This window comes from Physeter macrocephalus, chromosome 7 (genome assembly GCF_002837175.3).
Source record: "Physeter macrocephalus isolate SW-GA chromosome 7, ASM283717v5, whole genome shotgun sequence".
Taxonomy (NCBI): domain Eukaryota; kingdom Metazoa; phylum Chordata; class Mammalia; order Artiodactyla; family Physeteridae; genus Physeter; species Physeter macrocephalus.
Window position 1 is genome coordinate 145,772,612 of NC_041220.1, and position 27,823 is coordinate 145,800,434.

General features: G+C 49.4%; 1 protein-coding gene across 7 annotated transcripts in view; it reads right to left on the minus strand.

Moving 5' to 3' along the window:
- Positions 1-20,943: 20,943 nt before the first annotated feature.
- The window catches only part of PIGG (phosphatidylinositol glycan anchor biosynthesis class G (EMM blood group)), a 40,240-nt gene continuing 33,360 nt past the window's right edge, over positions 20,944-27,823 (minus strand). For 4 of the 7 annotated variants that reach the window (XM_007114148.4, XM_007114150.4, XM_007114151.4 and 1 more), the window contains 2 exons: positions 24,422-24,585; positions 20,944-22,189 (listed from right to left, as the gene is read on the minus strand). In XM_007114148.4, coding sequence (XP_007114210.2) covers positions 21,976-22,189; positions 24,422-24,585 — 378 coding nt within the window. In that variant the 3' untranslated portion in view covers positions 20,944-21,975. Of the gene's footprint in view, positions 22,555-24,421; positions 24,586-27,823 lie in introns of all 7 variants that reach the window. The other 3 variants (XM_028492472.2, XM_007114149.4, XM_028492473.1) reach the window with 3 other exon arrangements.

The window sequence follows — 27,823 nt, forward strand, 5'->3', positions numbered from 1 at the left end:
CGGGAAGAACGCTCTCTGGGAGGACAGAAAGACAGAGCAGCTGGTCCTTTAGGAATGGAAGAAGTGAAGAAGCACCCAACAGCAACACTTTGTACACGGATGTGCCTGCTTTTGTTGATACTTTCTTACTGTAAAGCTCTCCATAAACAGTGAAAATGTTTGGTAAATTTATTGCAATTTCAAATCGGTGAGTTCCTTTATTAAATTAATTGCCATGTTATTGGAGATATTCATCAAATTGGGGTTAGAGGATGTCGACACAAATCCGTTTTGGGGGGAAATGATTGAATTTGGTCGGACAAATGTTGAGTTTGAACAGTTGTATTATGCTAGTTGGTTGACTAAATCCAACCTCTCTCTGAGGCTAAATTTCTGTGTGTGTATCAGGTCCCATACATTTCTTTTTCTGGAAACTGGCGATGGGGTTTTTACAGCAAAGCTGAGCTTATTTTGGTTAATACATATGAACAATCCAATCCTCTTCTGGAAAATCACAGTCATAGTTTTTCTGGCAAAGATTATTATCCTGTTGATTAATTCATTAATCTGGTGATTTTGAATATTATAGCATTTGATTTGAAATATACCCCTTAAATAGCCTTAATTGATGTGAAGGTCATACTTTCAAATCATTAGGATATGCATGTGTGTGCATGTTTACACATGCAATATGAAATGCGTTCCAAGTGACGGTGGAGTGTGTTTCCACCCAGTCTTGTGGGCCGACTGGGAGCCAGGCAGGTTCTGAATCTTGGGAAAAGGTGATCCAACTCCCATGTGCTGGAATTGTGGTGCCAGGCAGGTGTGCTGCTAATTCTGAACGTGCTCTAAGCAGAGCCCCACCTTGACCCAAATGGTGTGTGCCTCCTGCAAAAGGAGTTGAGGATACACTCTGTGCTCTGCTAGGGCGAGCACAGCACAAGACACCTGAGGTGACAAAAGCTAAGGAAATAGTGTGTAATCTCTCTAGAGTGTATAGGGGTCCACTTCTAACTGTGAAAAAGTAGCCAGATTTTGCGTTGGAAATGTAGTTTCCAGGTGCAGGCTCTGGGGTGAGACCTCTCCTTAGCTCCCAGGTGCACTGCCTGCAGCTCGAGTTCCCAGGTACCCAGGTGACCGAGGCCCACATCCAGCCGGGACCTGGCCAGACTGCCCAGCTGCCTCGGAAACTGTTAGAGAGAGGAGGCCCTCCTTCCGCTCAGAGAAGCGCAGACCTGTCACCATTCAGTGGGGGTGGCAAAGCCGTCTCGCGGATTCTGATCGAAGAGGCCACGGGCAGCGTCTTCTCCTTGTTATGCTGATGCCCCCCGAGGAACAAGAATCATTCAGAGCCAATCTCCTAGGTCCTCATCCACAGACCTCTTCAGGTAATGCTCCATACTGGGCCTCTGAGCTCAGCCAGGCTGAGGGCGCGGCCCGACTAGCCCCACTGCCCCCACACCGCCAGCCCGCTGGCCATCAACGTAAGTAGAAAAAGTGCTAAGTGGCAGCAAAAGTGACTTGTAAGATACTTTCCCCCCATCGACCTAAGCCAAACCAGTAGGGCGCAGCCAGGCATCTCCTGCCCCCTGGAGCAGAGGCCTCACTGGCAGCCGCAAGGCTTACCTTCCAGAACCGCACAGGGAGGCAGCCTGGCCAGTGTGTGCCCGTTGGCTGGGCACACGGTGGGCTCCTGCGGAAGGCAGCTGGGCAGGGGCCCCCGGCACGGAGCAAATACGTGAGCAGCACGGACATCGGACGTCAGGCCCTCCCGTATCCTTCCTGTTTTCTGAGGTTCTGTCTTACACGGTTTGTGCAGCTGAAAATGTTAGATGCCTCATGAACCTTTCAAATTTGCAGGCAAGATCAAGTATCAAACTTTCCTTGGGATAGAGCAGAAGGCAGAGCGGGGCGGGGCAGCGGAGAGCGGCTTCTCCCCGTCAAATGTGCGTTTGACCAAGAAGCCAGATGGGAGTTTTCAAGATGTGTTTCTAACTCCATGAATATGGTTAAGTCCACGTTACAGAGGCTGATATAATGATGTGGGATACCAGGGTTTTAATTTTTAAAGTTTACTAGAGGAAATAAAATCTCAAATATCCCTACCCTCAAATTGTTCCAAAGACCAGTACTCAGGGAAACGAGTGGAGACTCGTGAAGCTGCCCAGCTTCCTTCTAATCGGGACGAACTTCCTGTGATGGCTGCAGAGTCCTGGAAGGTTATCCGGCGTGCAAGCCCTTCTCATTCACGCTTGTTCTCCTTTTTGAAAGTTTAAGTTAGTTGTTTAGAATTGATTCTTTATGCTCCTTGGAAAATAATGCCAGTTCTTGGAGCTTTCTTAAAATAGGGGTCTTATTCTATTTCTCAGAATAATAATAAACTCTCGGCCTGGTGGAGGCCAGACCAAGAGTTTATTATCATGATGAAATACCAAAATTAAACTAAACACATTTTAGTGTTTTTACATCACTTAATGCTGAGTTTGTAAAGTTACTATTTTAAACATAAAGGTTGTTTACATTTAAAAGAATAGTTTAATTAACACCACACATGACACAGTCACCAAACAAGCCGTGTTTTCTTAAGACTGATGAACCAGTGATCCCAGAGTACCTGGGTTTACATGCGTCCTCAGGCAGAGGAGGTGCTCTTGGCAGCACAAATCGCAACCCCAAAGCTGAAGTTTTGACTGATATTCAATTAAACAATCATTTAATTTAAAAAATCAGGCAGATGGTGTTTGTGGTGAAGAGGAAACTACTGGTGAGCAGTGCTTTTACTCTTGGCTGGTGTCATGACGCCGAGCAGGTGGGAACCTCCAACGTGTACAGAGGCACACACATACGTATGACACACACATATGAATGCACACAGTTGTGTGCGATGCATGCGTGCACATATGAGCGTGCACACACATCACATGAGTGCACATACACATAGGAAAGCCCACAAATGCGCACGTGTGCACATGTACACATGCATGCATGTGTACATACGCCCACACATACACTTGTTTGCAAGCACATGCACCAGAGTATGAACACACACACACACACACACACACACACACACACACACACACACACAGCCTCCCGGCGATGTCTGAGGGCCAGGCCAGCGGCCCTGCCTGGGGCACCCAGGATGCCAGGTACAACGTGTCGGGTGGAATGGCCTGGCCGCGGGCTGGTGCTTCCCTTGACAAGGCATCCTAGGAACACTACTTGGAGGGCACCTGTGGGTGCTGAGCGGCACCCCATAGACCTGCACACTCTGTCACATCCAGGTGTGGCAAGCCGGTGGGACGGCTCCTCACCCAGAAGCCAGCACAGCACAGCAGCCACAGCAGGGCTGCGCCGGGGTCAAGGCGGCTGGGGGCAGGCTGAGTTCCCAGGCTTCCAGGCGGCAGTGTTGCGGAGACACTGCTGGGCTGGGTGGGCACTGACCTCTGGGTGACCTCCGGGCCGGGGGAGGGCTGCACGCAAGCCCTCAGTGTTGTTATTGCCCCAAAGCACTGTTTTCTCACCAAGATATGAACGAAAATTAATAAATGAGAGATGAAGAAAAATGAATTCTGGCATATAAATAGGTATAAACTCTTTATATACCTGTGTATCTGTTTTTATAGGAGACAGAGGCAGCAGCCTAATGTCCATTGGTTTATTTTCTAGATGATCCAATATCTTTGCTTAATTTGCTACTTTTCAGCCTAGTGATTGACAGGAAAAAAACCCAGCAAAATGGAAAAAGAAAATGTAACTTTGGAAAACAGTGCCCATACATCATTATGTCCCCAGTTTGAATTCTAAGGACTTACTGGGGAGGTGGGAGAAAGCCTAGTGGTTTCTGTCGCTGTTTATAATGGTTTTCTTAAAATCTCCATGTTTGTTTCATGTAGAGAAGCTGCGATGTGAGTTTCATGTAGAGAAGCCAGGATCTCTACTTTACCTTTTTATCTACTATTGATCCTCCACAGAATGGCACAACACATTCCACAAAATGATCATTTCCTCCCTGTCTCTGTGTGGCGCTCGTCCTGATCGAGCAGACTGCGTGGTCACGACCACTTGGGCTATACCGAGGGCAGGAGCTCCCAGCAGACCGGGGTGGGGGGGCGGGGAATGGGGACGGCTCTGGCACCTGGAGGGGTGCCTTTCTCCCTGACCCCAGGCTGGCTTCGGCTGCACACCTGCCATGCCCTTCCACTATTCCTACACCGCCAGCCTGAGCCCTTTCTTCAGCTCCACTCCTGATACAACTTTCTCCTAAAATGTGTGTCAGATCGTGCTGTCCTACCCAGAAACTTTCAAGAACTGCCTTTTCTGAAGAAAATTAAATCCTCATGGACCTGGCCCAGCGTGACCCTTCACCCTTCTCTGTGGGCCACAGGGGCTCCTGTCTGGTGGGGCCGAAGCAGGTGTGGCGACCGAGGCTGGTGTGCTTCCTTGGGGAAACTAACGGAGCGGCGTCGCTGAGTCAGGGAGGAGAGAAAGGGGCGCGGCGATGTGGGCCCGGACCTTCGCAGGGGTCTGTGCTGCCTCGGGCGCCTGGACGTTTTAGGAGCTTATCTTAGCTTCCTGGGGCTGCTGTCACAAGGCTTCACAAACTACGTGGATTAAAACAGCAAGTATTTATTCTCTTACAGTCTGGAGGCCAGAAGTCTGAGGTCAGGGGGTCGGCAGGGTTGGCTCCTTCTGGAAGCTCGGAGGAAGAATCCCTTCCGTGCCTCCCTCCAGGCTCCTGGGGGCCGGCAGTCCTAGGCGGCCCTGGGCCTGTGGACTCACCGCTATCTCTGCCCTCCTTTGGTGGCCTCCACCTCTGTGCGTCCTTCTCTGCCTCTTAAAAGGACACCATTGGCTTTAGGTCCCTCTCTAGTCCAGAGTGATCTGCAAAGACCCTATTTCCAGATAAGGCCATGTTCTGGTTGAACAAGAATTTGGGGGGGACAGTGCTGAACTATATTGAACCCAGTACAGAACTCAGTCGAGGCTGAGTGGTTTGCTCCTTCCTTCCTGCCTGGGGCCAGCTCTGAGGACCCCTGGGGACAGGCACCTCTTCCCTGAACCAGGGCACAGGCATGAAGCTGGTGGAGCCCTCGTCAGCTGTCAGATGAACATTCTAAAAGAAGCTGAAAGAGCAAAATTAATCCCCCGAGGTGAAAAACTTTCTGAAAATAAGTTCCATCTGGTGTATTTGCAAACATTTTCAGATAAGAGCCCCGGAGACTGCGATATTTTGTGAATCCAGCCTGGAATGTATCACTCTCCTCTTCTTGGAGGAGAAGGTTGGGGGGTGGGTGGCCTTGGTGTCAGAGGCTCTCCCCCCGCTGGGAGGCTCCACTCGTGTTCGGGTGAAAGGCCACGGACTGTGTGCCCCCGGCCCCAGGCTGCTCTGAAAGGGGGCTTTTCCCGTCTCCGGGCCTCTCTGCCTGGGGCAGCGTGGGACCCTGCTGCGGCCTCGGTCTTGCTCATTTTAAGGGCTTTCTCCCCACCTGCTCTTTCACCTCCTGCCATGCTTCACAGTCTCCTCAGCGCCTCTGCCCATTCCTGGGCCCTCGTCCCCGCCCCGGGTCGTGGCCCCGCTGGGACGTCGCCTTTGCTGGGAGCGCCCCTCAGGTGCCCCCGCTGGACCACCTGCTCCGCCGGCCCTTGAGGCAGTGTCCCCTGCCCCTGCCCAGTGAAGCCGCCCACAGCTATGAGCTCTGGCCCCCTCCTGCCTCCCTCCCCTCTTGCCATCCCCATCCCTTCCTGGACGCTGGGAAAAGCTCCAGGGGCTGCCGGAGACCATGCCCTCAGCTGCCCACGCAACTAGCCTTGACGGAGCCTGCCTGCCAGCCCCCGGGGCCCACACCCGCCGCCATCTCTGTCAGCACAGGCATCACCTGATCAAGGGCTAACTTGTCTTGAGGGCGCACCATGGGCCAGGCCCCATGTGGCAAGCACTTTGCAGCCACTGCCTCCCCTGATCCTGGAGATGGCACTTCACAGGTGGGAAAACCGAAGCTTAGGGACCGTGCTGTGTGCCCGGGGTGGAGCTGCTGTGACGGCAGCAGTCTGAGCCACTGTTGCCCGGTGCCTGGGCCCCTTGCCTGTTGCAGCCACAAGCAGGACCAAGGTTCTGTTCCCAAGCGGCATTTGTGGGAGTTTTGTGAGCCCAGGTGCGGGCTGGGCGGTGTAACAGTCTCCAGCTCCCTCCAGACCTCTGTGCCCTCAGCCAACGGCCTGCTCACTGCCCCCTGGCAGTGAGACCGAGGCCGCAGCAGGGTCCCTCAGGACCCTGAACTCAGCCTTTCGCCAAAACTCAGCATCTCCCTCTTCTTGGTTGAGGGGCTCCATCCCTACGCCGTCAGCAAGCCCCTCAGCTCAGCGACTGCTGATTCATCTCAGTGTTCATTCAACAGCTACCCACGGGGCCAGATGCCGGGATTCCAGAGGGCGCTGCCCGCTCCCGCCCTGCCACTTGCCCTCATGCAAGCGCATATGCTCACTCTTGGGAGACTGGAGGGTAGAGAGACTTTCATATTCTTTTTTCTCCATACTAAGTGCACAAACCTGGTTGTATTTTACACACAAGGCACATCTCAGTTTGGACCGGCCACGTTTCAAAGACTCAGTAGCTGTCGTGGCCAGTGGCTCCTGACCAGCCTAACTTCGGACAGCCTCCTCCCCACACGCTTCCTTTATTCTGATCAGTAAAAATGTTAAATATAATGTACCGCATCTAATATAATACACGCGTATCCACTGTCTTGATTCAGTTTATGTTGCATCAAAAATAAAACAGAAACCTCTTAACAGTCTAAAATGTCATTCCCCTTACTTGGTCCCCATTTCTCTTCTATTTTTAAATATGTAAAGTGGTACATGGGCAGCCAGGGTGTCCCCCTCATCCTCTGGGTCACCACTCACCTCTCGTTGGTTGTGGGTCATGCCCGGGGTGTTTTCGTGCTTCCACAACAAAAGTGTGTGTCTGTGCACATTATACAGTGCTGCTTTGAATTTTTTTTTTATTGAACTATAGTTGATTTACAATGTTGTGGTAATTTCTGCTGTACAGCAAAGTGATTCAGTTATACATATATATACATCCTTTTTGATATTCTTTTCCATTATGGTTTATCACAGGATTTTGAATATAGTTCCCTGTGCTATACAGTGGGACATTGTTGTTTACCCATCCTGTATATACTAGTTTGCACCTGCTAATCCCAAACTCCCACTCCATCCCTCCCCCTTGGCAACCACAAGTCTGTTCTCTATGTCTGTGAGTATGTTTCTGTTTTGTAAATAAGTTCATTTGTGTCATATTTTAGATTCCACACATAAGTGATATCATATAGTAGTTGTCTTTCTCTTTCTGACTTACTTCACTTAGTATGAGAATCTCTAGGTCCAACCGTGTTGCTGCAAATGGCATTATTTCATTCTTTTTCATGGCTGAGTAGTATTCCATTGTATAGATGTACCACATCTTCTTTATCCATTCCTCTGTCGATGGACATTTAGGTTGCTTCCATATCTTGGCTACTGTAAATAGTGCTGCAGTGAACATTGGGGTGCACGTTTTTAAACTTTACATAATGGTGTCATACTGAGAAGAGTTCCTGGACCCAATTCCAATGACTGTGTGTGGAGGCTTCTTCACCCCAAGCAGTTCCTGATGCCAGCGTGGAATCTGAGAATTCCGACACTGTCAACCCAGAGAGCGAATCTGATTTTGCCCTCCGCTTCAGACACCAAACACAAGTCCAGGTTGTACCTCTGACCGACTGACTATAAATCAGAGGCTCCCATGAGTCCCTCCTCTGGCTCGTTCCATTAATTTGCTAGAATGGCTCAGAGAACTCAGGAAAACCTTATGTTCACTCAGTAGTTTAGCGATTTATTATTAAAGGAATTAAAGGATATGAATCAACAGCCAGATGAAGAGACACACAGGGCCAGGTCCTGAACAAAGGCGCTTCTGTCTTCGTGGAGCTGGGGGCCCAGCACGGTGGCACCAGGAAGCTCCCTGGTTCCCTGACATGGAAACTCTCCAAAAAGGGTCAAAAAGAACTCCTTTTTTTTTGGTTTTTATGGAGGCTTCATTGAACATAGTCCTGATTGACTAAGTCATTGGCCAATAGTGATTGACTCAACCTCAGCCCCTCCCCTCCCCTCCCCAGAAATCAAAGGGGGGACTGCAAGTTCCAGCCCCCTAATCACCTGGCTGCTTCTCCTGGCAACCAGCCCCCACCCTGGGGTGGGATACAAAAGTCACCTCGTTAACATCAACCCAATTGTGATAGAAAGGGCTTGTTACGGATAACAGGACAGCCACTGCACCTTGATGGCCGTGAAACGCTTTCAGAAACTGAAGACAAGAGGCCAAATATTATAACAAAGGGTACTCCTGTCGCTGTCATTGATATGAAAACCCCAAGGGTCCTGGGAGCTGCGAGCCAGGAACTGTGCGTGAAGAGCAAGTCTATCTGAGAAACACATTTTCGTCGCAGGCATATTTTGTAAATGAAAATATCACAGGACACGTAGCGTGTTAACCTCAACATCACGTCTTTGAGATTTGTTTGTGGTCTTACTGGAACTCTTCCAGTATTCTAACGGCTGTGCCGTGTCCGATCGCGTAGCCAGCCCTCAGCTCATCTGCCATTTCCCCACTGAGTCACTCCTAGGGGATTTCCTTTCCCCCCTTACAATCCGTGCTGCACAAAACCCCTCACCTGTCTCATTCCCAGGGAAGGCTTCCCTAAGCCCCACACTCAGGTGTGTTCCTGGGGCCTGTGCCTCGCTGCTCTCCCAGGAGCTGTGCCATGGGGGCTCTGGGTCGGCGAGTGTCGGGCCTGCCCCCCTGCAGCTCAGGGCCGTCTCCTGAACCTCCCTCAGAGACCCTCGCGTTTCCTCTTGTTAGTTGCTGTGAAATGGTATCTCACAGTTTTCACCTGCATTTCCACAGTTACTAGTGAGGTACTGACTGCTCTGTAACTCCTACATTCTTAGTCTCCAGCATGAAGAACAATTGCTTGTCTTTTTGCTGATTGATTTCTAGACACACGCCCTGGGCGCGGCTCCTTATCCCAGAGTTGAGTTGCTTTTCGTTTGTTTGGGGTGTCATTTGTCAAAAAATAAATCACATTTATTAACCCTTTCCTATATGGCTTTTTGTGATAAAGAAAGAAAACGCAGATTAAGTCATCAGCCACTGCAGTGCTGACCGACATGCATCCTGAGAGGAATTTAGGAAGAAAACAGGATGCGCGATCTGTGCTTTGGACAAGCAGGCTCCTTACATCATTAGATGCATATCTCAGGAAGAATTTTAATGAAGCCAGGCTCTTGCATCCTCCCCTACATAGAAAAGCACTAAAACCTTTAACTTGAGGTGTCTGTTCTTTGCGAATAGCAGTAGTCTTTTACCAAGATGTAAGCTTTACTGCACATATTCCCAGGCCAAAGATTATATATAAACTAGGCTTCTCCCCCGACCTCTTCGGAGCAGCTTCTCGGAGCTACTGAGTGCCTGCCTCCCAGGCCATTGTCCTCAGTAAGGCCCCTGAATAAAACTTGAGCGCACCACACATACGTTGCGCACTTTTCTGTAAGTCGACGCTTGTCTTCCTGTTTCTCGCTTAAGAGATTCTCCGTATCCTGGTGGTTTTTTGTTTTGTTTTTGGCCCCGCAGACTCTTGGTTGCAGGGCTCGGGCTTCTCTCTAGTTGTAGTGCGCGGGCTAAGTAGTTGCGGTGCGCTGTCTCAGTTGCCCCGCGGCACGTGGCATCTCAGTTCCCTGACCAGGGATCAACCCGTGTCCCCTGCGTTGGAAAGTGGATTCTTAACCACTGGTCCACCAGGGAAGTCCCTATCCTGATGTTTTAAAGATATTTTTCCTTTTCTTGTAAAAGCTTTACAGTTTTGCTTTTATATTTAAATTGTTGGGGCCCAGGGTAGGCTGCCCCCAAATGTGCCTCAATGGCATATGGGTTATTTTGAATTAAAGTGACTTAGGAAACGGCCAGTGCAAAAGGGACACTCTGACCCCCTCTCTGTGCCCTGAGAGCAGGAAATAAGTCTCCCATGGGAAGGTGCCCTCCCTGCGTCTGGATGTAGAAGGACACCCTTATCTCCAGGGACAGGGAATTAGGACTGAGAATCCTGTCTAAACAAACCTTGTTGCTTTTAAAATTTATTCCTCAAGCCCAGACTCTGCTTAGATTCTTCACTAATTGAGCACTAAAGCCTAAGTTTCTTTGTCCTCTCAATTCCTCACAAATTTATCGTTTCTTTGTCTAAAAAGTATAAAAGCTGCCTGCTTTGGCCACTTCTTAGGTACTATTTCTATGAGAGCTCTGTGCACATGTATTAAATTTTGTTTCTTTTTCTCCTGTTAATCTGTCTTGAGTCAGTTTTATTACTACTAGTCCAGCCACAAGAGCTCACAAGGGATAGAGAGAGAAATTTCCTCCTTCCCAATAAGGCCTTTGATCCATCTGGGAAGTTATCTTTGTTTATAGTTTAAGGTAGAGATCTCACTTTATCCTTTATTATTAGATATAAAATGCACGTGTCAATCAACATTTTAGAATCTGAGATGAGACCTGATTAAAATAAAAAGGTGTTTATTTGGGGTTTGTTAGGACTGTAGCCCAGGAGACACAGATTCAAGATTACTTGAATTACGTTCTGTGGGACTACAAAACGGGGGTGCGTATGAAGGCAAAATCAGCAAGGATACAGTTAGTTCCATGAGTTTTTATCAAGAATTATAACTGGAGCTGGCAAGAAGCAAGGAGGCTAGTTAAGCAAGGATCGGTTGGAGTCCGAAATGTTTGCTTAGTTAGAAGCGGAGGCCTTGAGGTCATAAGGTTACAGCTGGCAGTGGCTAGCAGATACTGTCTTGAGAACGGCTGGTGGTGTCCTTGAGTTTAACACGGTTCAGAAAATTCAGGTTCTCAGTGGTGCAGGTAGTGTCTGAGACCAGGCCCCCAGTGGCTGCCTGAATCCATTTCTGTATGCCTGGAGGCAGGAGATCGATGGGCCCCAGGCTGGGCAGCTGGAGTGCGTCCACTGTGGACAGAGACTCCCGGATGAAGGGGAGGAGGAGCTGAGCCCCGCCCAGATAAGAGACCGTGTATTTCTCATTCTTGAGGTCAAAGAGACCTTCCCGACTATACATGCCCAGAAAGGCTCCTTGGAGGTCAAAAAGGGAGTGATGTCAACCTACCCATAGGCCTCTTCACTAGAATCCATCTTGGCTAAGAGATGCACGCACATACATGGGAGGATCCTGAGACAAAGCAAATACAGACTCAAAATGAGGCAAAGCAAGATGATTGGCCAAAGGAAACCTGGAAGAAATGCCCCATAAAAGTGATTCAAACTACCACGAAGGACACTCTCTCTCTGAGCCTACCCCTGTGTGCCTCTTCACATGTACTCTTGTTCCTCCTTATTTCACTACTTTCTGTTTCTTTGTGGAAATTCATTTTCTCCAAAGCCGTACAGGCCAGGGCCTTGTCACTGGCCACTGGTCTAGTGGCTAGGATTCAGCATTCTCACTGCCGCAGCCTGACTTCAGTCTCTGGCCAGGAATCGAAATCCTGCTTCAAGCTGCTGCAGGCCAAGGCCATCCAAGATCATGCCTGAGCTATTGTTGCCGAAAACTTGGCCTCTGTGCACCGGTGCCGAATCAAATCTCAGAGTTTTGGGTGAAGTAGAAAAGAAGAGCTTTATTGCTTTGCCAGGCAAAGGGGGCCACAGTGAGCTCATGCCCCTCAAAAACTCTGTGTCCCCACCTGGGAGCATTTGGTGAGGAGTTTCATAGCAATGGTTCAAAGGCAGGTTGCTGGTAAGGATCAGGGTGTGTACAGGGCCTGCACTCCTTTAATCTGGCTTCAGGTGGTCTCCTGATGAGCTTGTCTCGTTCCTTTTTTTTTTTTTTTTTCGCTGTACGCGGGCCTCTCACTGTTGTGGCCTCTCCCGTTGTGGAGCACAGGCTCCGGACGCGCAGGCTCAGCGGCCATGGCTCACGGGCCAGGCTGCTCCACAGCATGTGGGATCTTCCCGGACCGGGGCACGAACCCACGTCCCCTGCATCGGCAGGCAGACTCTCAACCACTGTGCCACCAGGGAAGCCCCTCTGGTTCCTTTAATCTGGCTTCAGGTGGCCTCAGGTGATCTTCTCTGGAATGAAGAATGCTGACATCTTCTATTTGTTGGGGGTTTTAGTTCTGTAAGAAGCTCAAAGATATTGGTTTTTAAAAAAAATTATTATTTATTTTATTTTTAGCTGCGTTGGGTCTTTTTGCTGCACGCGGGCTTTCTCAGGTTGCAGCAAGCAGGGGCTACTCTTCGTTGCGGTACACGGGCTTCTAATTGTGGTGGCTTCTTGTGTTGCAGAGCATGTGCTCTAGGTGCTTGGGCTTTAGTAGTTGTGGCACGTGGGCTCAGTAGTTGTGGTGCACAGGCTTGTTGCTCTGTGGCATGTGGGATCTTCCCGGACCAGGGCTCGAACTCATGTCCCCTGCATTGGCAGGCGGATTCTTAACCACTGTGCCACCAGGGAAACCCAAAGATATTGTTCTGTGTATCCCTTGAGGCAGAACCAGGACCCTGCCCCAAGGCTGCACCATTGTTTCTTGGCTGCTCCTCCCTTGTCGCTGCATCCCCTCCCTTCCCTGATTAGCAACTGTTTGGACTTGCCATTTAAGACTCAGGGAAGGTCATGGAGGCTGGAGTCTGTTCCCTATAAACAAGAAACAGGGCACACAGAAAGGCTTCTGTGTCCAGGAGCCCCACAGGGTCCTCTTCAGTTTCACTATGATTACTCTATTATAATTTTAATTTGTCATCAGATGTGTGTGTGTGTATCTATCTGTCATCTATCCATGTATCTGCTTTATCATTTTATCTTTATTGTATGGATAGCTAATTTTTCTCACATCTTTTCTTTTTTATTTCAGTGCCTTTATTAAATCTATTATTTTAAAGCTGTTTGTAACATCATCTCTCACATAGAGGAACAAAATTTGCCACCCCAAAATGTGTCTCACAGCATATTATTTTAAGCTGGTTATTTTTTAAGAAACAGCAGGACATGGGGAAAACTCTGAAAACCAAGCAGATATTTCCTTCCCTTTTGTAAGAAACATTTACATTTGTAAGGGAAATCTCCATTTGTGAGGGCGTCTTCACCTCTATACCATACCAGGAAGAGGAGGGTGACCAAATCTCTAGAAACTCTTAACAGTGGAGAAGGCACTGACTTAAATCTGCATCACAATCTTACCCTTGTTTACTGTGCTTTTCCTGTAACCGCCCATATTGATTCATCCCACCCTGAACATCCTCTTTTGTCTTTAGCTGAGGATGGTATTAAAGGTGAGGGCTTTGGTCATTTTGGTCAGTTTTTCTGGGTCTCTCCCATGTATACGTATTAGTAAACTTCTGTGAAATAAAATTCATATTTTATGGCAAGGCAAGAAAAATTTAAACATAAAAAAATTTTCTCTGCCCTTTGGCCTCCTATCTCCCATCACCGTGCATTGTGTATCTGCATTATGCATCAAGCAAACCTCCCCATTGGCAGGAACACCTGCTCAACCATAAAGAGCAACATTCTCCCAGTGTCAACAAGATAACTCCTTAAAGATAACATTCCGTCTTGATCTTCTAAGGGATCACATGACCCATCACGATGATGACGCTTAGATCTGGATTATGTAAACTGTCAATAATACATCTTTTGATGTGTAGCCCTCTGTCTCAAAAAACGTATATAACTATGCCTTGACTTCTAACAGGCAGAACAGTTCTCAGAGTTTTCTGAGATGCTCTTCATGGGTTATAATCCTCAAATTTGGAGCAAATAAAATTTTCCATTTCTTCCTTAGATTGACTAATTAACTTTTCATTGACAGTTTGGTTTTCTCCTGTTAATTTGTCTCATGTCAATTTAATTGTTAGACCAGTGGGAAGAACCTAGAAGGGGCAGGAAAATTTCCCCCTCCCTGACACTCACATTTATTGATCTTCTATAGTTACACACATTTTCTTCCATGTTATTCATTTTTCTCTATTGAACTGCATGTCCAATGTCTTTCTTCAGAATGTTGCTCTTGGCACTTTCCATGTGCATTTCAGATAAGACTGTCATGTACCCTGTATTACCTTGTCAGGGCGCAGGCTAGAATTGCATGGGGTTTACACATTACTCTGAGTAGAATGCCATCCTGTAATTCTGAGTCCTTTCATCTTTGAATAGGTCTATCTCTCCACTTATTTGGGTCTTCTTTTATGTTTTTCAATATAGCTTAATACTTTTCTTTGTAACTGCCTTGCATGACTTTTGTTAGATTTTCCCTGAGATGCATTTCAGTTTTTGTGGCTATTGTAAATGTTGCCTTTTTAAAAACTTCATTTTCTATTTGGTTATTGCTGGTGTAAAGACTGTTACTGACCTGGTGTACTAATTTTGTAACCAACAACATTGCAAAAATTTCTTTTTAGTTCTAATTATTTGTCCATTTCCAATATCATCTGTGACTAATAATGTTGCCTTCCATCTGTTTCTACAAGGGCCAGGTCATTAACCACTGCAGTTGTTCACCTACTGTTATGGACACAAGTCCAGGTGCCCGACGCACAGTGAGGCCAAACAAACCAAAACGTCAGCGTTTGGAGCAGAGAAAGGTTTATTTCAGGGCCACGCGAGGAGACGGGTGGCTCAGACTCCCTGATGGGAGTATTTCCCAGCCAAAAAATGCACATATACTAACTGCTCCCCTACCTCTTCGGAGCAGTTCCTCAGAGCTACCTGAGAGGCTGTCTCCTAGGCTACTGTGATCAGTAATGTCCCTGAATAAAACTGAAACTCACAGCTCTCACGTTGTGCATTTAAACATTTCAGTTGACATAAATGATGTCCTTGGTTTCCAAACCCTCTGCAAGTGATCCAAGTGTTCTTGCTAAGACCTCTGCTGGGGCCCAAGGTAGGTAGAAAAATGTACCTCAATGGCATTTTAGTTAGTTTGAATTAAAGTTACTTAGGAAATGGCCAACACAAGAGAGACACTCTGACCTTCCTCTCTGTGCCCTGAAAGCAGGAAATGTCTCCCATGTGAAGGTGCCCTCCCTGCATCTGGACGTAGAAGGACACCCTTATCTCCAGAGACAGGGAATTCAGGGTGGGAAACCTGTCTAAACAAACTTTTACTTCTTTACTACTCAAACCCAAATTTTGCTTACCTTCCTTTTTATTTATTTATTTATTGATTTAGTTGTGTTGGGTCTTAGTTGTGGCACACGAACTCTTAGTTGTGGCACACGAACTCTTAGTTGTGGCACACGAACTCTTAGTTGCGGCATGTGGGATCTAGTTCCCTAACCAGGGATCGAACCCGGGCCGCCTGCATTGGGAGCACAGAGTCTTAACCACTGCGCCACCAGGGAAGTCCCTTAAATTCCTTACTAGTCAAGCACCCAAACCTAAATGTCTTTGTCCTGTCACTTACTCTCAAATTTATTGTTTCTTTGTCTAAAAAGTATAAAAGCTGCCTGCTTTGGCCACTTCTTAAGTCCTTTCTAAGAGACCTCTGTGCTCATGAATTAAGTTTGTGTCTTTGTCTCCTGTTAATCTGCCCTGTGTCAATGTTATTAGTCCAGCCACAAGAACTCAAGGCAGGTACAAGAGGAAATTTTTCCCTCCCCGACATCTCCAACACAAAGTTGAGTAGAGGTGGAATGACAGGCCTCCTCTTCTTTTTTCTAAGTCATTAAGTATGAGGTTTGCCTGGAATTTTGGTAGATACTTTTTAACATTAAGGAAGTTTCTTCTATTTTTAGTTTGCTAAGAGTATTTTTTAGGGGGATGGATTTGTTTTTGTGTGTGTGTGATTTTTTTTCCAATATAAATAAGCACTGAATTCTATCTATGTATTTTTCCATCGATTATCATGATCATTTGTTTTGTCAACCGAAGAGGAAAAAAAGCCACAGAAGCTTGCAACTAAGAAAAGAGTTTATTTGGGGTCTTAAGAATTATAATTCAGGAGGCACAGATTCAGGTAAAACCAAAAGCGTGTTCCAGGGAATAGAAAGAGTCAGAAGCTTATAAACCAAAAGCCATGAGGCTGTGCTCTGACACAAGAAAGGAAATATTTGTCCTTAAGCGATGGCTGTCATTAGGGTGAGGGTCAGATTAGTATCTGGAGTTTCTGGCAGATGCCTTCATTGGGACATTAACTGGTCAAAAGGTCAGATTCCATTCAGGTTGGGACCATATAAGCTCCTGCAGTGGCCCCCCGCTCCATTTCAGAGCTCTCTTAGCAATACTGACTCCATTTTGATTTTCCTTCCACAGTTTTTTCCTGGATTAATCTGTTACTGTGGTAAATTATACTAAACCAGTGTTCAATTTTAAGTCAAGCTAATACTACATCTAATTTGAAAGTCAATTGTACTATTGTTTTACCTGTCTATTCATATTTCCACCCCTGTAAGCAACCATTTTCTTTGATAATATGCCTCCATATGTATGGAAAGAATGATTACTGTGCTGGTTATTTCCATTTTAGACGATTACTGATTTCTTTTTAAAAAAATTTTTATTGGAGTATAGTTGATTTACAATGTTGTGTTAGTTTCAGGTGTACAACAAAGTGAATCAGTTATACCTATAAATATATTCACTCTTTTTTAAAGATTCTTTCCCTATATAGGTTATTACAGAGTATTGAGTAGAATTCCCTGTGCTATATACAGTAGGTTCTTATTAGTTATCTATTTTATACATAGTAGTGTGTATATGTCAATCCTAATCTCCCAATTTATCCCTTCCCCTGCTGATTTCTTACTATTGAACATTGGGACTAGTTTTTTTATACCCCCCACCTGACACACAACCTTCTCTCCCCAGTAGAGTTTTGGGATTTTTAGGGGTCAAATCAGTATTCTCCTTTATTAAGATCATAAACATTGTCCATAGGTGAGGTAATTGGGGTTCTGCGACTACATTCTCTTTCTTGTTTTTGTTGAAATTAACAGCTGACTGAAGTTTTCCATGAACCTGTGGCCATGTCATCCCCAACTTTTAATTTTTTTTTTGTAATAAATTTATTTACTTTATTTATTTTTATTTTTGGCTGCATTGGGTCTTTGTTGCTCTGCGTGGGCTTTCTCTGGTTGTGGCAAATGGGGGCTACTCTTCGTTGTGGTGTGTGGGCTTCTCATTGCAGTGGCTTCTCTTGTTGTGGAGCACAGGCTCTAGGTGCCCGGGCTTCAGCAGTTGTGGCATGCGGGCTCAGTAGTTGTGGCTCACGGGCTCTAGAGCGCAGTCTCAGTAGTTGTGGCGCACGGGCTTAGTTGCTCTGTGGCATGTGGGATCTTCCCAAACTAGGGCTCGAACCTGTGTCCCCTGCATTGGTAGGTGGATTCTTAACCACTGCGCCACCAGGGAAGCCCCATCCCCAACTTTTGACAGAAGTGAAAACATTCTCTCCTTGTGTTCAAATGTTCCAAGTAATCCAGGATTTCTTTTCGTACAGACCTCTTTCTTGAGCTCTCATCCCTCCTGACATGGGCTCTGGGGGGTGTCTGCACAGTTAATATCCGGAGACCTCCCTCTGCTCTGCTCAGGTCCCTGCATGCAGCTCTACACTGTGTCCCAAGATCTTGGTGTGTGGCAAGTGGGGCTGAAATCCCACTGAGCACACTAGCCAGTCACAGATGTTTATAGCAACTTTATTCATAGTTGTCAAAACTTGGAAGAACCCAAGAAGTCCTTCAGTAGGTGAATGGATAAACTGTGGTCCATCCAAACAGTGGAATATTATTCAGCACTAAAAGGAAATGAGCTATCAAGCCACAAAGAGACATGGAGGAAACTTAAATGCATGTGACTGAGTGAAAAAGGCCAACCTGGGAAGGTTACAGACTGTATGATTCCAGCCATGGAGACAATAAAAAGAGAAGGGGCTCCAGGGAGGGTGTGGAGCATGAGGGATTTTTAGGGCAGTGAAATTATTTTATATGATGATATACCAGTAGATATATGTCATTATACATTTCTCAGAACCAGTAGATACATAAGACAAAGAATGAACACTAATGTCAACTATGGACTTTAGCTAATAATAATGTATCACTATTGGCTCATCAATTGTAATGAGTGTACCACACGAATGCACAATGTTAATAATAGAGCAAACTGTGTGTGTGCAGAGAGGAGACTGTAACATGAGAACTCTCTGTACTTTCCACTGAATTTTTCCATACAGCAAAAACTATTCTAAAAGATAGTCTGTTAATTTAATATAAAGACAATGGTGAAGATAAAATGGAACACTAAAAAGTATTAAATTAACCCAAAGAAGACAAGAAAGGAGACACAGAGGAATGACAACAATGACCAAAAATGAAACAAAGAAAAACGGCAGCTCTAAATCCAATTCTATCAATAATTACATTTAATGTAAATGGACTAAATATTTCAATTACAAGGCAGAGATTGTCAGACTGGATAAAAAAGCAGGATGCAAATTTTGAGCTTACAAGAGCCACTTTAAACAGAGTCACAGTAGGCTGAAATGAAAAGGGTGGAAAAAGATATATGCAAACAGTAATCATAAGAGAGCTGGAGTGGCAGTATTAATATCAGACAAAGAGTTTAAGACAAGGAGTATTACTGGAGATAAATAGGGATATTTCATGATGATACACAGTAGATATATAAGGAAAATATAACAAACAGTGTATATGTGTCTAATAACAGTTTTAAAATATATGAAGAAAATCTAACAGATCTAAGAAACACATAAATCCACAATCATAGGTGTGTTTTTCTTCATTGTTTGAAGTATTTACAATTAAAAAATGACAAAAAATATTATTTTCCCTTAAAAAGGTGGGGCAGGGCAGGCCCTAGGAAGGTAAAGGAGGAGGAGGAAGAGGGCAGCAAAAGGAGACATAAGAAGGTTCAAGGTCAAGAAAACAGCACAGGAAAGCACAGCTCCATAAACAGCACCACACACGACCGGGCATTGCCTTGTGTGCAGAAGGAGGTGGTGCAGGCTGCAGACTAGGGCATCTGTTGAGGTGAGGGCAGGGCAGCACAGGCCAGGACCAGGAGCTTGGGTTTTATTCTAAATGAATGAGATGAGCCCTACAAGGGTTTTGACCAGGGCATTGTTGCCTGGGTTTTACTTTCAAAGATGACCGTGGCCTGCTCTATTCAGAACCCAGGCGAGAGACGCCTGTGACTGAGGCCAGGTGACCGGGTGCATTGATGGGTGGCATATGCCACTGAGGGGGGTGTGATGGGCACCTGGGGTGGGGGAATGCTGCCATTTCCAACACAGGGCCAGGAGGCAAGGTCTGGAGCCTTCTCTTCTCACATCAGGTCTGGGGTGACCCTGAGCTTTCTCACACACTGCCCTGCACCCCCAGATTGCTCCTCCTCCTCTGCATTCCCGCTGTGTGGCTGCTCTGCCCTCCGCTTGCCACTAAGCCCAGAGGGCCACTGACCCTGGACCAGCTCTCTTGCACTTAACTCTTCATCCCATGTCCTTCACCACAGCAGAGCCTCATAGTGTCTGATCAGACTGCCCACACATTCACTAGCTTTGGGGCCTCAAACAGAATTTTCAGCCTCTACACCTGTTTTTCATCTGTGGTTAGTTCTGATAGTAATAGTCCAGGATGGTGGGAAGGTCATATGCAAAGGGCCTTGCAGACAGGGCATTGCCTGCTTTCCTCAGCGGCTCCCCCTGGGGCACGTGCCCCTCCAGTACTCTGGTCAGTCCCCCTTTGTCCTGGTTTTGTGGCACTCTTGCAGCAGCAGCTGGCCAGCCCGCTACATTCCCTCCCTGTTTGCGCATCTCCCTCAGCTCCTTCCTGCCGCGGGGCTGTGCTGACCTAGGTGTAGCTCATCCACGCTTTGTTCAGGGCTCTATTCAAAGTTGCTTCTTCAGAATAGCTGATTCTGAACATCCTCTCTAAAAACAGCATTTTGGCCACTCTTTACACACTTCCCTTCTTTATCATTTTCTTCTCAGCAGGGAACAACGGAGCTGAGTTATATCTGCCTTCCATTAGAATGTCAGCTCCATGAGGGCAGGGTTTTGCCTGTTTTGTTCACTAAGGTTCCCCAGAGCCCAGGATGTGCTGGCACCCAGGAAGCAAATACTTGTTCAGGAGCTGAAATCAGGCTCTAACTCCTAGTACCTCAGCAAGAACGATCAGAGGTTCATTCTTTCGAATAAACTCTACAGGCTGCGTGTGATGGGCACCGAGCACATTCAGAGCAACAGTGGGTCAAACCGCTATGCCCGTGGTCACAGTGCTCCTCGCCGCCGTAGCTCAGCAAAGGGGCACCAGGTGGTCCCTTAGGACATGCTGGCAGAAGCGGACCGATCCCTCAAGAGCTGGGAATGTACTTGATACACAGGATGCGCCTGGACCGTGAGGTTGTCTCCAGGAAAAGCCCCATCACTGAATGCCATTTGTACGTGAAAGAATGTCAAACTGGTTGCCAGGGTTTGGGTATGTGGCAGCCATTTCCTTGAAAACGAACCAAGTGAGACTGCCAGTTCAAGGAAAAAAAACACTCAGTATTTGCTGTCAACCATAAAATTTGAGTTTTCACATGTAAGTACAGTTTTGGAAAACTTACATTTGCCACTGTGAGCTTCCAATATTTAAAGACTTTTCTGATGAGACTGTTGGTGACGTAACAAGTGAATTTTGGTGAATGACGGACTGGGTCAACATTTGGAAGATCTATATAGCTTAAAGAATCGTTTTTTCCAAATGATAATACAGATGTTACAGAATCACATCCATGTAAAAGATCCATTCAGGGAGCAAGACAGATCAATGGATTTTAATGAAGCAGAGCATGAAAGTTCATCGATACGGTTTCAGATTCCACAATGCAACTGATCTGTTCTTTTTTAAAATAACTTTTATTTTGAAAAGTTTAAATCTCACAAGTTATAAAAATATTACTGAGAGTCCCATGTACAATTCACCCAGATTTCCCCAACAAGAGTACCTAACATGGCCACAGTCCTTGTCAAACCTGGCAGCGGACATGGGTGCCAGTCTGTTCACTCAGGTGAGACCTCAGTAGGTCTTCACCTGTTTTACACACGCTCATTTCTTCTTTCTCCAGCTAACCTTTAAGAAACTATCACAGGTCCACTTTTAGTGCAGTATCAAGAAAGAACATCCATGATGATCAGAAAAGGATATTAAAGTACTCTTCCCTTTTCCAATGACACATCTGTGCAACTGATGCAACCACACACACAGACCACAACAGACAGATGCAGAATCCAACCGCCTTCAATTAAGTCAGACAGATTTACAAAAATGTAAAGCAATGCCACTCTTCTCGCTAAATATTTTTGTTTTGGAAAATATATTTTTCTTTAAAATGTTATATTAACACACAATGGGTTTATGACCTTATTTTCAAATGAATACATATTTTTGAATGTCTTAGTTTTAATTTTAAATGCCATAAATGCTGACAGACGTAGCCCACATAAACCCAAGCTGCTGGGGACCCCGGTAGGTCCTGAGCTCTGCGAGGGGACCCCGGCAGCAGATGAGCCTCGTCCCACAGAGCTCCCAGGCCCTCCGAGGCTCCCGTGCACCATGACAAACCTGGAAACTTTTTATTCTTCAGTTTAAACAGATATATTTGGGTAACTTATCCAGAGGAAATTAAAAGTTCAGAAGTTTCTGGAGTGCTTGTCAACAGGGGAATACAATTCATATCCAAACTAAGTATTTTAAAATGACCTTTTTAAACCACTTACTATTTAACCTAAATTCAAGTACAGTAGTCAAAGAAATTGAAACTATTCACCAACATTATAGAAGTCACACCTTGTCTTTTAAGAATGATCTTGCATTTAAACAGATTTCTTTCATTATGCAAATCCATGAAGTAAACAGTAAAGTTTAAAAATATATTCTTTTTCCAGTGTCTTAACAGCTTAGTCTAAGACTTTGCGTTGGTTTGGTCCATGGCTGTGAAGAATACACAGACAGCAGCTGTGATGAGTAGATGCATTCCCTCATAGAGAAGTTTTGGAGAAAACACACTCCATATAAATAAATGATAACGCAGGGATGTCACCAAAATGATATACGCAGAAACTGGAAGAGAACAAATCAGTGCGTAGCAGAAGCAAGCATGACTCAGCGCCGAACCACTGTTAATCAAGAGGGAAACGTGCGTTAGTACACGCCGCTTCTGGAGCACGTGAGGCATGAACACACACAAATAATCGACACTTGTACTCTAACTACAGTAATTCCTGTTCCTGGGACTCAGTCTGGTGGACACTGTGGCGCCCGAGGAGAGGACAGCTGCAGACGGGCACCTCCAGTCACTTAGGGCCAACACAATCTGCAAAATAGTTTTGAAAAATGCACCCCCAAATTCTACATTTATTTTGAAATTATGCACGTTATAACACATAAACAGTGAAAAGAAAATCACGCAAGGATGAGATACGTGTGGTGTCCAGTGGGGTGTCTGGTCTGCCTGGTCTGGTCTGGGGACGTTGGCTCACTCCTGAAATAAGAACAGTCCCCCTCAAGGCACATGCACGCACTGCCTTTGTTTCCAAGCCATCCCCACAGCATTACATAAATCTAGCCTGTTCTTCAAGGCACCTTCCGGGGATCGTGACCATTTCAGGATGACACGTTCCACCACCCAGGCACCTTTCACTCCTTGTCAACACCATAGATCCTCGGGGGCCGGGCTTTCCAGATTCCAGTCCTGGCACCTCTCCTCACACCCCGCACCGCGTCTCCAGGTGGCCTGTCCGCGGTCATCCACGACGCGCATCGCTGCCGCCAGCCCTCCTGGAGCAGGGGCTCCGTCACGCATGCGGTTGTCCTTGCCTGGCCCTAACTGGCTCCCCACGGGGGCTTCAGTGCCCATCCTTCCTGCTGGGCTCTCCAGGTGCCCGTCACCCTCGGAAGGCCACACGCTCTGCTTACTTCTCCTTGATGCATCACGCAGCCTCGACTCCTACCTGCAGGCCCTCTTCTGGGATGCTGTCCTGACCCCTCACACCAGCGTTGTGACTGGCTCGTTTCGCCGCTGCCCCACCAGACCACACGCTCCTGGAGTGAGCCCTCACGCCCACACCTGGGGTCCCACTTTGGATTCAGTCCATCCGGCGGGGGATCCCTGGAGAGCTGGGCCCCGAAGCATCACCTCCTCCCTCCCCAGGGCCTTTCCCCCAACACCCAGCAAAGGGCACCCTAGGGAAAGGCCTGGTGGATGACGGGCCTCAGCGCGGGCTCTGCTGCCCCCTCCTGGGGCATCAGGGCGTCTGTGCTCAGCTGGGAGCCTGCTGACCCCACTCCCCTCTTGACCAGACAGTGAGGGAGGGGCGCTCAGGACACTCACTTCCTTGTGTTTCGATTTCACACACTCGGAAGACTCTGACTGGGGTTCCTTCCACAGCGACAGCCAGTGGGGTGACAGTTGTGGGGGCCCCGAGGGGGGCGGGGGCAGGAAGCTCGCCCTCCCCTCAGCTGCAAAGTGTCCTCCTGGGGCCTCCCTGACCCGCCTGACCCCCCGGGGTGCGGAGGGGAGCGGGTCAGGAGTTCAGAGGCGCTAAGGGAGCCTCACACCCCGCGGCACCTCCCGTGGGCCTACAACCCATGGCGGCGACACCATCGCCTGTTTTACAGACCGGGGAGCCAGGGCCCGTGTGGGAAGCACAGAATCAGGCAGCCACACACCACCTGGGCTGCACTCTGCCAGGTGGGCCCGGGCTCCGAGGTTACTGTGTGGGTAGAAGCTGGAGGCCCCTTCCTCATGAAGCCCCCTTTCTGAGGGGAGCGGTGTATAACACGGAAGGAAGCGCTGCATGTGAGGGCGTGGGAATGCTGTGGGGTAAACAGGCAGGGGAGGCGTGGACGGATGGACGTGCTGGGCAGGACGGAGCAGTGGGCCGCCCCGTCAGTCTGGTGGGAAAGGAGCCTTTGGGGCTGGTGACCACTGGACTCCATGGCGGCAGGACAGGGCAACACAGAGTCACAGCCCATGGCCAGCCCCTCAGGACTGTCCAGGCCCCTCTCTCCAGCAGGGACCCTGGAGGTGAGAACAGCACCTCCTGTTCTCTTGTGCCAAAGGGACACCCATCCCCCCAGCCCCGTGCTCCAACCAGGTCACCAGCAAGGAGAGAAAATGAAAACAGACTTTCCTTCTTGTCCTTCTGGGACACACCTTGGTATGAGCTGGAAGAAGCCAGCAGGGGCGTCTGAGCCGCCCCCACACAGACCAGCCCTGCCACGCACTGTGGACTGTTCAAGGTGAAGAAAACCGGTGAAAGAGACCTTTGAGCCCTTGGGGTCCAGGCACCCTGTCTCTGGCACAGGAATTAATCTGCCATCAGATTATAAAGACAAAGGCGCCTCACCTGCCGGCTTCTGAGGTCAGGAAGTTGAGCAGGTGGCTGGCCCACAGCACAGGCCCCGTGTATGTTGCCAGCGTCGTCAGGAGCACGGCTGGGACCTCCGCGTAGGCGTCCAGGCCCACGAAGCCCGCTGAGATGTCCACGGTGGCGATGCTGTTGGAGTTTCCCTGGACACGGGGAGAAACATGCTGAGCCGGCTGGTCTCACACCATGGCCACTAGCAACTGTGAGAGCCGGCCACGGTGACCTGGACACACAGGAGCCCCAGCTGCCCGTTCACTCCTGGTCCCGGGGCTGACCCGAGATGCTGTCCCTCCACCTGCCCGCCTCACGCCCAGGTAGGAGGAGCAAGTGGAATGTCTTTTACCTTCGAGAAACTATGCAAGTGTAAGTCTGATGATGAACTATGGAAAATTCCCAACTTCCCCAGATCTATTTACTTCAGACAGACACACCGACCTCCCTCCTCAGGGACCCAGTGTGAGGGCTGCACGTGGCACGGGGGCGCTGAGGGCGGTGTGGCCACGCGGCTCGCTCGAGGGTGGACGCTGCTGTCAGGTGGCGGAGGAGGGCGGGCTGGCTGCCTGGTGTGCGGCTCCCGTGTCAGATGCAAGATCCGGGCCAGTACCAGGACAGCTGGTCCCACGCAGGGAGGCTGGGGTTTTGAATCCAAGGGAAGGGTCTCACAGGGTTCAGTCCCTCTCCGCTCTCAGTCTTTATTGACGCTGGGAGCCTTTTCTGAGACACTCATGATGTTTACGGGTCTGACAGCACAAATGTCTGTCCCAGCCCGGCGAAGGCCCCTCCCAGGAGCTCTTGACCCGACGGCCAGGGACACACGTCCGGCTGGGTGAAGCCCACCGCCTTCTCCCTCGGCTGTGTGCCACTCCAGGCAGTCACTGGGTCGTGGTGCGGACCCCAGACATCTCAGAGGCATGCTCTTCCCTCGACAACAACCTGCTTCGTGCAGCTTCCCCCTTGACCCCCCGCTCTGCCCACGTCCGCCTGGGCTTCCCCCCAGCTGCACGACTCCCTCCCCGGAGAAGGAGGAGACCCTAGAGCCGCTGAGAGGAGGAGGGGAGGAAGAGCAAGGGTCCCAAACGCCACGCTGAGGGGAGGTGGGCCGAAGATGGAAAAGTGGGTCCGACACCAGGCAGGTGGCTGCAGGTGCCGCTGAAGCCGATTCAGCCGTCAGAGAGGGTCGACCTAAGGCGCGGCCTGCATGCTCTGGGGCTTTCCTTGCGTTAGCGCGCCGGATCCTCAACAGCCCTGACACCGTGCAGGTGGGGAGCCGAGGCAGGGCGAGAGCCAGGGGCCCGTGGAGAGCTGTGGACGCCACCTGGGCACCACGCCCCTGACCCCAGACGTCGAGGAGCTGCTGAGCTGGGGCCGGAAGAAGGGGCAGAGAGCCTGTGACTCTTGTGCCTGGAAACCCGGCAGTGAGAAAAGGGAGACGCCCGGGGCAAGGGCTGTGGGAGGGGAGATGAGCAAGGCCCCAGGGGCACTCTGCCCCCAAGCCCGCGCACTGCTGTTCGTCTGACTTGCTGTGGGGCCCGCCGTGCAAGGGCCGAGCCGTGGCGCTCTCGCTCCCGAGGCACCTCTAGCACGCGTGATGGCGCCCGCTGCAGGGACGTCCGTGGCCGCTGGACTCGTGCACCCTGGCTGCCCACGGGCAGCGCCTGGGATGTGCCAGCATCACGTGCCGTCACGGAAGCTTCGTGCTCACCTCCGTGGGACGAGGCCACGTGCCCCGGAGGAGCGAACCGAACGTCAGAGTCTGCCTCCTCGCTCGGGCGTTACCTGTGGTCAGTCTTCCTGACACTGAGGCCTCAGCGCTGAGCCAGGCTGCCTGACCAGCAGCCGCCTTCTCCGTCTGGGTTCAGAGGGAGACTGTGGGCACCTGCCTGATCAGGCCAGCAGGGTCTGCTGTGCCACCAGGACACACCTGCAGCTTATAGACTGCGTGGGCGCTGCCGGGAGGGCTCCCACGCAGAGCCGTGGGGCTGTGCACCCCCGGGCAGGGGTGTCCTGCGTTCATCAGACAAGCCCACTGTTCAGCTGGGCCCTGGGGAGCCTGGAGAAGGGACAGGGACGAGGTGATCTTCCGATGTGACAGCGTTCTCATTCCCCACCAAGCCAAGCCACTTGTGCTCAGAGACAGAGTGACCATCGTTAGCTGACCTCCAGACAGGAGGCAACCCCCAGGAACAGGCCTGCGAGTGACGTCCAGATGAAGAGAGGAAACAGACTGACACGGGCCATCCGGACATTTCTTGAAATGTGCAGTGAAACCTACAGTCCTTCTGAGGCCACACGAGCTATGCCAACCGGCTGGCAGGACAACTCTGACGCAGGCGCGCTCGGAACGGGCGCTCGGCCGCTCTCCTCCCTCCTCCCTCGGGGCCCACGTTCACGCTGGCCCCTTCGCTGTCTCCCCACTCCCGGCGGGTACTCTGCAATTCTGGAAATGCAAGCTCTGCATTTCCCCACATCCATGACGCCTGGGACCTTCTGCATTCCTTCTGACAGGTACGAACAGCTGTGACCTTGGCGGTAAAACACCATGAGGCACACAAGGAACAGAATCCGTGGTCTGGCGTTCGGTCGTCAGAGAGGGCGGCTTCCTGCGATGGGTGGCTCAGACTCCAGGGAGGTGCGGTCCACTCCCTGGGTCCGCAAGGACCCCAGCTGTGATGTCGCTGCGGGGTCCTGGTGACAACGGTAGGCACTGAAAGTGGGGGTCCTTGGGGCGAGGCTACAACTGGACTGAAAGGGAGATGGAAGGAACGTGGGGTTGGAAGATTGGGGAGGCACAGACAGGGTGAGGGTCAGGTCACATCCCTCCAGGACTTACAGATTTCTAGTACTTTACCCCTACCCACTTCTGGGCTTCAGGGAACAAAAGGAAAAGCCATGCAACTGTGGTGAGGCTGGAAGCAGCAGGAAACCAGGAGAGGAGGAGGAGGAGGAGACGAGGAAGAGGACCCAGGCCAAGCTGTCGGGACACAGAGAACCAGGCAAGCTCCAGGGTCTAGACAGAGGAGAGGGGAGGAAATACAGATCCTCACTCTACAGATGGGAAAACACACTTAGACGTTCAGTAGGTTTGCAAAGTTCCTTGGCCGGAGAGTGCGGAGCGAGATGGGGACTCCGGTGATTGCGCTCCGCCCTCAGGGGTGACGTGTGCCGTACAGGTCAAGGGCGGGGCCCCCTGACCCGGGGCAGCAATGCGGGAAGGCTGGGGTGGAACTCGGTCCCTCCAAGGCCAGGAGCTGGACGCTCTGTTCACCTGTCCAGGTGCTTCCCCAGTACACAGCTGCACACTGAGGTCTACCCTGGAGGCGGCTGGACTTGCCTTTACGGGCCCTTCAACACTGGAGAGAAGACGTGACAACCACGGGGCCC